This window comes from Cajanus cajan, chromosome 7, assembly GCF_000230855.2.
Source record: "Cajanus cajan strain Asha chromosome 7, NIPB_CcT2T_4, whole genome shotgun sequence".
In the NCBI taxonomy this organism is placed as follows: domain Eukaryota; kingdom Viridiplantae; phylum Streptophyta; class Magnoliopsida; order Fabales; family Fabaceae; genus Cajanus; species Cajanus cajan.
Genome location: NC_138523.1, coordinates 53,654,253 through 53,665,505, shown reverse-complemented (window position 1 = coordinate 53,665,505; position 11,253 = coordinate 53,654,253). Strand labels below are relative to the sequence as shown.

The following is an 11,253-nucleotide window of genomic DNA, read 5'->3' as shown; positions in this document are numbered from 1 at the left end:
TTTTCTATATTATTATTAACATAGGTGAATTATTTTATTGTTTAAATTATATGATAATTTTTTAAAACTATTATAAAAATTATAATTAAATTAAGAAAAAGAAATTCTGAGCATGATTAATTAGTTTCCAACGTATTTTTTAAAATAATTTTCCTATTAATTTACAAAAGGCATACTGAAGAAATGTTATTTTTATAATCATATTGAAAATGTGTTACCACAAAGAAAAGTAAACTTTCCAACTGAAAATGAAAAAACCAAATACACTTGGGATTCCCAAGTCTTCAACACTGTTAACGCTATGATTGTTTTCAATTGTAACCGACGCAAGAAAAAAAAAACTAAAACAAGTGTGAAAATTAAATAGTCTTGCTGACAGGAATCAATAAAAAAATTCGTTAAAAATGACTATAAAGATATACCCAAAAATATGTAAATATATATTTTTAATAAATTTTTTATTCCTAAACTAGTATCTTTAAGATATTGATTAAATATTTTACAAAATTAAATTATTTTAATAATTAATTATTACTAATGAGAATGGATTTTATTTGAATAATATTTAAAAAATGATTTTAAAAATTTACTTCGTTTAGATATTAAAAAACTTAAAATAAAATAATTATGACCTTCAAATTTTAAATAAAAAAAAATTTCAGAAATTATTTTTCAAAAATTTCTGTTGTTAGATCATATATATAATAATAAGAACCAATAAATTATTGGTGTGAAATAAATTATTTGAAAATAGAAAAGAAAAATTTTAATTATTTTTTATGTCTTTTAATTTCAATAAATTATTTTTATTCTTTTTTAAGTTCTCATGTCTAGTTTTTGTAAGAACTAGAAAGTAATGGTTATAAAATTATAAGGAATATATGTATAAACTAAAATAAAATTAGTCATCTTACACTAATAAGATGAATATGTAAAATAAAAGATAATAGACTTAATTATATTTTTTATTTTTTTAATATTATAATTGTGTAATTAGAGTAATTTTAATTATTATAATTATATGATTTTAATTTATTAAATATTATGATTATATAAATTTTTATATAAGTTATATATATTAGTAATTTTAATAATAATAAATATATAACAGTAATATTTAAAAGATTAAAATTATTATAATATTTGAGAAATTAAAAATAGTGAATTTTAAAAAGCAAAATTAAGCGAAGATAATAAAAAGCAGGTAATGAGAATTGTATGACGATATAAGTTTTGCAGCCGAGCCCCAGTGTTGTTAGTTGTTACACAAAAGCTAAATCCAAGAATGGATAAAACTTAAAAAGGTTGGATACACAAGATCCAATCCTCACCCTCTCATTGGTCCTTCTCGTGTCTTACCGTGGACCGCCAAACACCGGATGAGGCCTTTCTAAAGGACAAAGCGAGTAGAATGTAGTTGACAATAGTAATAGCGGAAGCTGGCGCGTGAAACACGCGCTCCATGTTGAATTGTGATTGGTGGCGGACATCACGAACCCCCTTCTTTCTAGCATGGACCCCACTCTCTCTCTTATGTAATACATTTCCTCACATTGAACAAGGAAAAATAATGAAGTCTGTAGATGTAGAGAGTAACAACAGAGAAAGATGTGGTTGAACAAGCACCTATATTAACAGCAACTTGGAATGGCTTTCTTTCAGTTTCAGTTATCAAAAAACAAATATCTTAGAGACGAAAACCATTGACTTTCTCATTACCCCATAGTCACTGTAAGTCAGCTCCATCCTTTCTTTATTCTTAATGTTAATCAATCAATATATTTAAATACTACTACTATATCTTATTTTATCTGTCCTTTTCTCTTCCACCAATCTTAATACTAGTAATATACAGTGATCAATTTTTTTTTTTTTTTTTTACCTTTTAAAATTTAATGTTTTTGCTGTCAAATTTATCAACCACGAATTGGATATTTATTTTAAAAGAGAAATCATAACTTTCTTAGCTGTGGAACCCAGTGACTCTGTTTGTTTTTTTTGGCTCTTTTACTTTGCTCACTGTCAAATTAAAAGGTATCGTTTTCTCCGTACCATGGTTGGTTTGTATACCATCTAACTTTCTCCATTTCTCAGTTATATGAGTGTGGGGGTGGAGAGAGAAGAGAGAATGGTGGGGGTGGTTCTTTTTGCTTAGATTTGGTGTGATGCATTTGACAAGTCAGAGCGGTGTGTGAATATGACTATGAGATGAGATAAGGTTTTGTGTTTGTTGCTGTCCTTTTTATGCATATATTTATATATGTTAAAAGATTCTTAATCTTTGTTTTATATATTTTTTTTTTCCTGAGGGACGTTTTGGCTTAGACTTCTTTGGATTTTCTCCCTACTGGTGTCTTTTTCAAAATTCTCAATACTGACAAGGAATCGGTCAAGTGTGAAATATAGAAAAACAAGTGGTTCTCCCTTTTATGTGTTTTTTTTCTGCTGTTGGGGTTGCAGACATGAGATGCAGGTGTGAACCTTGGATCAGAAAGGAAGATGATTTTCTTGTCCTGTTCCTCTTTTCATCTGTTTCAGGAATAGCCTTCTAGAGAGAGAAAGGGGGTGTCGACAAGGAAACAACTTTTTGGCCACGTCTACTTTTTCACACCAAAATTTCAACCTTGTCAGTGTTTAGCTCAATCTGGTTTAAAGGTCAAAAAGTTAAGTGTTAGAAGAAATCAAAAAACTGAAAAGTTCCTTGCAAAAGTGACAGTGACAATTTCGGGTTATAAAAAATAGAAATATAAAAAAGGGAGGAACATGAGAGTCAGCATGGGAGGAATTGAGGCACAGAAATTTTTGGGAGATAAAAGAGACAGGGTCAATCCATTTTTTTAAAACTTCTTTGTGGGGTTCGAGCCTAGGTTTGATTTTGATTACCAGTTGCTGTTGGGGGTGCAAGAGTTGAGACTGATATATTTATTTCTCAATCCATTTCCAGTTCAATGCAAAATTCATCTTCCTTCTCCTACTCAACTGTATGGTTTTTGTCTCCATCTCTGAGCATCTTATGTTATTGTTTACTTCTGTATGGACATTGAATTTGATTTGTGCATCTTATTATTCGTATCCCTCTTGTTGATAACGGGGTTGTTATTATTTTCTACAGCAAAGGAAAATGGAAGGCCCCAGTGAGATGGGTCTCATTGGGGAAAATTTTGATGCTGGTTTGATGGGAAGGATGAGGGATGATGAATATGAAAGCCGTTCTGGAAGTGATAACTTTGAAGGCGTATCTGGTGATGATCAGGATGGTGGTGATGATCAGCCACAGAGGAAGAAGAGATATCACAGACATACTCCTCACCAAATTCAAGAGCTTGAGGCGTATGCCTTTAATTTTATGATGATACTTTGCATCTTTTTTTATTTTGTTCCCAATTTGCTTCAGTGATTGAATTATGTGGTAAGGGTGGTTTATGCTTTTGGTTTTGCCTTTATTGGTTTTTAGTTTCTTCAAGGAGTGTCCTCATCCTGATGAGAAGCAAAGGTTGGATCTCAGTAAGAGGCTTAGTTTGGAGAATAAGCAAGTCAAGTTCTGGTTTCAGAATCGACGAACTCAGATGAAGGTGAATTTGAAGACACATATTATTGCACTTGAATGCAGTTTGCTGATACAGGTTGGATATTGTACTAATTGAAGTGATTTTTTTATTGAAGCAGACTCAACTGGAACGCCATGAGAACATAATGCTTAGGCAAGAGAACGAGAAGCTGAGAGCTGAGAACAGTTTGATGAAGGATGCGATGTCAAATCCAGTGTGTAACAACTGTGGTGGGCCAGCTATTCCTGGCCAAATTTCATTTGAGGAGCACCAGATTAGAATTGAAAATGCTAGACTAAAGGATGAATTGAACCGTATATGTGCCTTAGCAAACAAGTTCCTTGGCAAGCCAATCTCATCATTGACCAGTCCCATGGCCCTCCCAACCTCAAATTCTGGTCTAGAACTTGGTATTGGAAGGAATGGGATTGGTGGTTCAACCACTCTTGGCACTCCCTTGCCAATGGGACTTGATTTGGGCGATTTGGGCACACAACCTGCAATGCCTGGGATTAGACCACCATTGGGATTGATGGGAAATGAAGTTCAGCTGGAGAGATCTATGCTTATAGATCTTGCATTGGCTGCTATGGAGGAATTACTTAAGATGACTCAGGCAGAGAGCCCTCTTTGGATTAAGAGTTTGGATGGCGAGAAGCAAGTGTTTAATCATGAGGAGTATGCAAGGTTGTTTTCTCCTTGTATTGGTCCAAAACCCACGGGTTATGTAACTGAAGCTACAAGAGAAACTGGCATAGTAATCATCAACAGTTTAGCCCTTGTGGAAACTTTGATGGACGCGGTATGACTATGATGGTCAACAACCTAGAACTCTAATTAATTATAGTTTTGTGAATTGCCATTGATGCAGGGATCAAAGCAATGTTACTAATGGACTATGACTTTACTTTAGTCTAGAATTGGCGCAGGTTTGTTTAATATTTGTTTTAATTGATTATTAATTTGTTTGAATAGAATCGATGGGCAGAGATGTTTCCTTCAATGATTGCTAGAGCTATCAACCTTGATGTTATATCTAATGGCATGGGTGGAACAAGAAATGGTGCTCTACAAGTGGTGTGTTTCTTTGCTGTCTATTTGCTTCACTTTGTCTCAGTGGTTGGCCGGAACTGACTAGGATTATGTATTTTTCAGATGCATGCTGAGGTTCAATTGCTTTCACCACTAGTCCCGGTTCGTCAAGTAAGATTCCTCCGGTTCTGTAAGCAGCATGCAGAAGGTGTATGGGCTGTGGTTGATGTTTCTATTGACATCGGTCATGATGCTGCTAATGCACAACCATTCATGAGCTGTAGGAGGCTTCCTTCTGGCTGTATTGTGCAGGATATGCCCAATGGTTACTCTAAGGTAAGTGCTGATCCAAGTTCTTTTTAAGACTTCTTTCTTTTCTTTTTAATCTTTTTGCGTGGCACTGTTTATTGCTTTTTGTAGTGTTCAGATTTTTCTATTTTTAAATTGAGGGTATCTTACTTCTGATAGTGAATGGGGTGTTTTGTTATATTTGATGTTATAATTTTGCAAGATGTTGCACTTGACTTCTTTGTTAACTGAACTTTGTTTTGACTGCTATAAATAGAATAAGGTTGAACTTTGTCTGAGAGATCAGCATTTTTTACTAGTTTATTTATTTGAGGAGATGCTTCCTTAGTTAAAGTGTATTATATTCTTCTAACTTCAGAGTAAGGGTTACTTGTTGTCTGTACTTAATTTGTTCAGTGCTATTCCTTGAGAATAGTGAATCAAGGCTTACATTGTTTAGCGAAAGTTTGAAACTTCGTTTCTGTTTCGCATCTTTTAGTATTTAAAAGTGCATGAAAATTTTAAATCTTGGATTCTTCATATTCGTTGTATAAACAATACTCTTGATGCTTCTATTCCTATCTCCTTTTATATAAAGTGTACTACCATTTTTTTACTGCATACGAGACCATAATGACCTGGATCCAGTCATTTTCTGCTATAATATAATGGTGACAGGTGATGTGTTAATCCGTGCCCTTTAATATATTCATATAGGATTTATAATGTTAAAAAAAATTCCATAATCTGCTAACTGTATTGGGATTCTCCTCCATCCCGTTGACATCTGCTCCAATTTTGACATGTCACGTATTCCTCTACAGACTTCTCTTAGTTTGGGGTATTAATTTATAATTAGTCTAGGGTTTTATACATGTCAAAACATTTTTTTTTTAATTTCTTATGTAGTTTAATGTTGAGTTTTACTTCATTCAATAATCGCCCTTCTAATTTACTTTTTTATATTCATACACTTAACATCTCTTCCATTATTTATATTCCATTTAATAATCACTCCATTTTTATGGGTAGAAGGAAGAAAGAGATAAAAAGAAAAATAAAGAGAGAAACTAATAGATGTGACATTGTGACAAATAATGTGATCTATGTCCAACTCAAAAAAAAAAGTTTTATCACTTCATTGTCTTGTGATTCTTTACATTACATAAACATCGCATATCTTTAAGTAGTTCAATCTTTTCTTTATTATTGCATTGGGTTTTTGAAAATTGACATAAGGCAAGGTGCACTGTTTGTAGGTTACTTGGCTTGAGCACTGGGAGTATGATGAGAGTGTTGTCCACCAACTTTATCGGCCATTGCTTAGTTGTGGCGTTGGATTCGGTGCTCATAGATGGATCGCCACCCTCCAAAGGCAGTGTGAATGCTTGGCTATCCTCATGTCCTCTTCTATCTCAAGTGATGATCACACAGGTGTATATTTATATATATGCATGCGTAGATTTTTATATTTGAATTCTATTGCCGTCAAATAAAAAAAAAAATGCATGCATTGGTTGTTGTATGCCTTTTCATCACATGTAGTTATGTAGCACTATAAATTGTTTAAACTTTGGCACTTTGCAGCATTGAGCCAAGCTGGTAGGAGAAGCATGTTGAAGTTGGCACAACGCATGACTAGTAACTTCTGTTCGGGGGTGTGTGCTTCTTCGGCTCGCAAGTGGGACAGCCTTCACATAGGGACTCTCGGTGATGACATGAAGGTTATGACTAGGAAAAACGTGGATGACCCTGGTGAGCCTCCGGGGATTGTGCTCAGTGCTGCAACTTCTGTTTGGGTGCCAGTGACTCGACAGAGGCTCTTTGACTTTCTGCGTGACGAACGCCTCAGAAGTGAGTGGGACATCTTGTCCAATGGCGGACCAATGCAGGAGATGGTCCACATTGCCAAAGGACAAGGACATGGAAACTGTGTTTCTCTCCTTCGTGCTAATGTAAGTTACAACAAGATGACACATATAGATTAAACATTATTTTATGTTCTTAGTATTATATATGTTATAGGTATTCTGAGAGGAAATCTTGGTCAAACCAGGTAGGACTATTACAAGTAACAAAATTCTTATTTCATGTTTTAACTGTTGCATAACAAAAGTGTACTTAGTATTTTGTTGTTTTGTGGTTGTCATGCATTATGGGGTGTGCTATATGCAGGCTGTTAATGCGAACGATAGCAGCATGCTGATTCTGCAAGAGACATGGATGGATGCGTCGTGTTCAGTGGTGGTATATGCACCGGTGGACGTGCAATCGTTGAACGTGGTGATGAGTGGGGGAGATTCTGCATACGTAGCACTATTGCCTTCAGGGTTTGCCATTCTTCCGGATGGTCATTCCAGCAACAGTTGCAACGGGACTATGGCGAAGGGTGGCGGCGACAACAGCGGCGGAAGCCTTCTGACAGTTGGGTTCCAAATTCTGGTGAATAGCCTCCCAACGGCTAAGCTCACAGTGGAGTCAGTTGATACTGTGAATAACCTCATCTCATGCACCATTCAGAAGATAAAAGCTGCTCTCAGAGTTGCATGATATATACCATTTTGTTAATGCAAGTTAAGTTAATTACCTTACTTTGTGTCTTTTTTATTATTAAATTCTTTCTGAGATGAATTTGAGAGAAGGGTGTATAGGATTAAATTATAATATGATAGAGTAGTGGAAGAGGCTGAGGCAGAAAGGGTCGCGTAAGGAAGGTTTCGAGTCAAGAACGAACCGCGATGGAGGAACTTGATGCTTAGTTTTCTGCTCATAGTGGTTCGGGTATTGACTCGTTCACCTGCGAGTTCCTCCCAGCACTCTTGTTTCGATTAAAAAAAAATATGTGCGTGTTAGTGTTACTACTTACTACTTACTAGTGCCCATCCTATACTGTTGCAAATTCCTGAACTAATGTATTTTCCAATTCATTTTCATATTTTGCTCTTTTCTTTGTCTTCGTCGGGAGGTTGGGGACTTCCGGGTAGGTGGCGCCTTCTGAATTGTCATCATAATTTTTAAGTAGGTATACCAAAATTTGTTTTTAAATTTTTTTACAAATTTAAGCGATTCTATTTTATTTTTACATAAATTCCTAGATCTTATAATTGTATTTTCTCTTCAAGTTAGGCCGCCTAATATTTTCATTTTTAAAATATATTCAAATTTCGAATTAAAGTTGGAATTATTATTAAGGGTTATGCTATTTTTACACCCATAAATTCTAAATTATAAATATGTATTAATACCTTCTCGTTTCTCTCTCGTTTTTGTTTTTTTAACTTTACAATAACCCCTTATAAAAGTACACAATATAAACGTGTTTTTCTAATAACAAGGGTATCAATGATTCAATGTATTTCAGAAAAAAAATATAGTAATGTTGGTATAATTTGTTCTATATCAATAAGAATGAATGATGATTTCGGTAAACGATTGTTACTTTGTTGGAATCTAGTCTAGAGAATTATTCTAGCCAAACTATTTTGTTTTATTTCTTGATTATAATTTTAGCAAAAGTTTAGGACGAGTAGAATCGAGTATCAACATATATGTTAGAGAAATAGCTGATAGATAAAGAGAGAACTATTATTAAGTATTTCAGAATTACAAAATTAAGGAAAGAAGAAATATTTTATGATCTCCTAAGCGGGTAGAGGAGAAAAGTTTATAACGTACGCGAGTTTAGCTTGAAATAAATGAAAGACACGAACACAAAGTTATACTTGAAAGTGACAATTTAAGCTATTATTTATTTAAGATTAAATTATATTTTTGTCTTTTATCTTATTTTTAAAATCTGTTATTTGTTAAAATATTATTTTTATTTTTTATTTTTTATATTTAGATTAATTTGATCATTTTAAAATAATAATAATTTAATTTTAAAATATAATTTCGAATTAATTCATAATATAAATTTTGTAACATTAAATTCAATTATATAAAAAAGCATGAAATTCAATTGATACTCGAATTCAAAAGACTATAAACATAATAAAAATTATATAAAAAAATATGTTTCATTAGTAATTAGAAAATAGTATGAAATTATATATATTTTTTAAATTTTTAATTTTTTTAAACTTATTTTTATGCAATTTTTACAATATTTGTAACATTTTTTTATTTGAAATTTAATTACGCTTAATAATTTTTATATAAGTAAATCTAATAAAATAAATTCAAGTCTTTAATTAATAAAAATGATTTAAAATCATATTTCAAAATTAAAAACAATAATTATTTTAAGAAGATCAAATTAATCTAAATTTAAGAGATAAAAAATCAAAATAAAAATTTAAAAGATAACGAACCAAAATAAATTTAATAAATAAAATAAAAAATTAAAAGTATAATTTAACCTTTATTTAATTAAATATTTACAGGTTTCAGGTTTCAACAACAACAAAAACAAATCCATAAGATTCATCATTTAAAATTGGAATATCAGTGCATTAATTTTTAAAACAAAATGCCATATTCCAAAAATAATTAAATTTATCAAAATTACATACAAAAAGTACGAGTACGTTCCAAGTATTTGATTTAGGTAAACTGCGATTTGGGTCAAGTATTAGAAGAAGCAACTGCTCCTACTTGTTCATTTGGGCCTCCAAATATACACATAAAACTCATGGACCATGGTATATATTTATAAATGATCCACCAAAATTCAAATAATTTAATAATTGGCATCCATTTCTGTTTTTTACCCAAACCCCCTTCCCTCTCATTCTTCTCCTTAGTAGCAAACCAAACACGAATCCAATATCATCAACGATCAACCTCATGTCACTTGCATCAATTTGAAAATCCTATAATGTTAGTGACATGATATCATTGACTGTAAACGAGAGGCCAATGGACTACTGCGTCTGCGTGTACTTTGATGTCTGTATGATTTAATTAATTCTTGCTTTTAATGTTTCTTCAGTGCAGCTGTTGTGTTACAAGTTGTCAATACTGTGTTATTGTATGATACATATTTATTTTCGTTTAGAGTCGATACAAACTAATGCCAACGGAGACAATAAAATTGATTCAACCAGCATACAAAGCTGTGGTATGATGTAGCAGCAGACTCATACACTCTTGAATGATATCATCTGTGTTTGGTATATGATAAAATGATGAGAGGCTGTAAAATGGAAATGAATAAGGTCAAAATTCAAATAAAATTCCTTTTGCTACCTGCCCATTTTAATTCCTACCAAGCACCCCTCTAGTGTTTGTCATGTACAACTTCATCTATTAAGAGAGCAGACATGCAGTTTTTGACATTGATGATCTCCCTTTGGATCACAGGCGTACAAAGTACTATAGTTGATGTTAAACACAGTTTCGAGGGTTGGTGAATTAGCAACGTCACTAGTGATCCACTTCGTGACATTGTAGTTACATATATAGTGAGTTATGTAACTTGGTAAAAACAAAAATATAATTAATAAGGTTTGATTCTTTATTTTGGGAAGGAATGGGTGTGGAAATGGCTTTGGAGTTTTCCAGTTGGACCAACATTGACAGTTGCTATTGGTGGAACCGGTTTTGGAGTCACAGCTAGCATATAGCAATGAAGACGTCACAAATTGAAGTGAAGTAGATGGCCTCACAGGTACACAACATAAAAATATGTGTCTAACTATGAGTAACCTTGTTGAATAATTTTCCAAGTCTGACATGTTGTTTATAGTTGGTAATAATCTTTGGAAGCGGCATCAAGTTTCCATCTGCAATGTTTGTGATTGAAAAGTGCAGTGTGATGTGGTCCATATAATTGTTGAACGTCCGCATTCAAAGGATGGAACCATAGCTTTATTTGATGGGGCGCTGAGATATTATGATCCTTAAATGCACTAATTAGTTGTCATCTAAAACCCAGCTACCCCTTCTCAGTTGATTGCAACATTTTGACATCATTTGAATCAACCAACACTCCACTGCATGCTATCTCCATAATCTATTCTTATGCAATGAATTATTTCACATTAAAGTTCCAAACAAATTATGTAATTGTACTAATACATGTTGGAATCCGACACTATTTCTTCTATCACTTTATATATATACACGCTCCTTTTTTCAGACTTTATATTATTATGCTATTTATTGCTTCAGTTTTACTTTCATACAATTTCTATAAATTTATTATGTGCCTCTTTAATTAAGAATACGTACAACCCGCTCGCTTTAAACACAAATTAATGAGACTCTTCTTCTTGACCACCAAATTACATTAAAAAAATAAGTGTAAATTAATATAAAATTTAAATATGTTTTTAATCCCTTAAATATTAAATAAATTTGTTTTTATTCTTTAAATTTTAAAGTGATTTTTTAATCTTTGTGGTTTGAGAAAATCTTATTAGTTTTTCTATTCAAGTATTTT

At 32.5% G+C, this 11,253-nt stretch overlaps 1 protein-coding gene across 5 annotated transcripts; it reads left to right on the top strand.

The window, feature by feature from the left end:
- Positions 1-1,575: 1,575 nt before the first annotated feature.
- On the top strand, positions 1,576-7,801 carry HDG7 (homeodomain GLABROUS 7). Of its 5 annotated transcripts, XM_020384065.3 has the most exons (10): positions 2,078-2,218; positions 2,945-2,981; positions 3,113-3,330; positions 3,455-3,572; positions 3,667-4,350; positions 4,524-4,625; positions 4,704-4,916; positions 6,128-6,302; positions 6,456-6,823; positions 7,044-7,801. In XM_020384065.3, exons 2-10 carry the CDS (start codon positions 2,949-2,951, stop codon positions 7,416-7,418), a joined length of 2,286 nt encoding a protein of 761 aa, XP_020239654.1. In that variant the 5' UTR covers positions 2,078-2,218; positions 2,945-2,948; the 3' UTR covers positions 7,419-7,801. The 5 variants fall into 5 exon arrangements, with proteins under 5 accessions (XP_020239681.1, XP_082916220.1, XP_020239673.1 ...); XM_020384092.3 differs by lacking the exons at positions 2,078-2,218; positions 2,945-2,981 and adding an exon at positions 1,576-1,731; XM_083060094.1 differs by lacking the exons at positions 2,078-2,218; positions 2,945-2,981 and adding an exon at positions 1,930-2,034.
- The last annotated feature ends 3,452 nt before the right edge of the window (positions 7,802-11,253 follow it).